General features: G+C 39.1%; 1 protein-coding gene across 1 annotated transcript in view; it reads left to right on the top strand.

The window, feature by feature from the left end:
* Positions 1-1221, top strand: part of SLC9A6 (solute carrier family 9, subfamily A (NHE6, cation proton antiporter 6), member 6) — a gene marked incomplete at its 5' end in the record, with an annotated part of 19163 nt that extends 17942 nt beyond the window's left edge. The window contains one exon of the mRNA XM_010838733.1: positions 1036-1221. Within this exon, the coding sequence (XP_010837035.1) occupies positions 1036-1158 (123 nt within the window). The remainder of the gene's footprint in view (positions 1-1035) is intronic.
* Positions 1222-1358: the final 137 nt, after the last annotated feature.

Below are 1358 nucleotides of genomic sequence, written 5' to 3'. Positions count from 1 at the left end.
ATAAGCATGGAGAAAACAGATAGCTGAGTCCATCTGAGTTTGGAGTTTTGTCAAGTTGGTGCAGTGAAAACAGAGGGGAAAGGGATTGCTGAGTATTGGAAAGAGTTTTATTAAGATGCGTCTAGAAAAGGAAATGAAGAGGGGAGAGGACTGACTGATGGAAAAGCAGAGGGGTCTTTGGACTGGAGGTCCCAGTGAAATGGAAGAATTATCTGCAATAGATGGATGTGAAACATGGAAAGAGAAATTGTGGTCAGAGAGCGGGATGTTTGAATTAGTGATTTTCAAAAGAAGTAGTATTTTAAGAAACCACCTCAGAATGAAGATTCTGCCAAAAGAGATTGTTGGAAATATTTTCTTAGTTAAAACTCTAAGTAGGATCTGTGTTAGAAACTGAAGTATTACTGAAATACCATTCTATCGAGTCTTAGTCTTCTGAGAATGAACTTCAGGCAGAAACAGATAAAGCCTTATTCATAAGAGAAGAACCTTGACTTGAAGACTCCCATGAGATCAGTAACTTCATATCCTGCTAGTCTTTGAGAAATTTTTAAGCAGTCAAGTGGCTTGAATCCACAGTACTTACCCAGAACCAAGGCTAAATATTTTCTGTAGGTTTTTGAGTCTGTTAAGAGTTGAAATTCCTCAAAACAGAATCCTACCATGGAAATTGACTCTTAGCAGGAGATACTTGTTCTCCTTCTGGCTGTATTTGTTAGGATATAGGTTTGGTTTCATGTGGCAATTACCAAAGTTAACCAAAGTTTAAAAAAGATAGAAATGTATTTCTCTCTCATGTAAAAGTCTGAACTGGTGTAGCAGGCTCTGCTCCACAAAGTCACCAGGGACCCGCACAGCCTTGTAACCATCCTTAGGGAGTTGTCCTTGTTCTTAGGGACCCAGGTGGCTCCCCCCTCAATCGTTAGCCATAATAGCAAAATCCTAGAAATAGTACAAAAGTCCAGTGATAGGAATGCATGGTCTAAATAACGTTAACAATAAAAAGAATTATCCTTAACCTATTAATAATTTTAGATTGCTATTTTCTTGGGAAGAGCTGCCAATATTTACCCCTTGTCCCTCTTACTTAATTTGGGTAGAAGAAGTAAGATTGGATCAAATTTTCAACACATGATGATGTTTGCTGGTAAGTTTTAACTCTCTATTTCTTGCCTCCTCCAGTAAACAACTCACCGTGCATATACCAGTCTGATTTTAGATGGAAATAATATGCCAATAATATATTCAGTGCAGTTCAGTTGCTCAGTTGTGTCTGACTCTTTGCGACCCCATGAATCACAGCACGCCAGGCCTCCCTGTCCATTACCAACTCCTGGAGTTCACCCAAACTCATGTCC

The sequence above is a fragment of the Bison bison genome, unplaced genomic scaffold, assembly GCF_000754665.1.
Source record: "Bison bison bison isolate TAMUID 2011002044 unplaced genomic scaffold, Bison_UMD1.0 scf7180017846152, whole genome shotgun sequence".
NCBI classification, from domain to species: Eukaryota; Metazoa; Chordata; class Mammalia; order Artiodactyla; family Bovidae; genus Bison; species Bison bison.
Note: the sequence above shows the minus strand (reverse complement) of the source record. Positions and strands in the feature narration are given on the sequence as shown.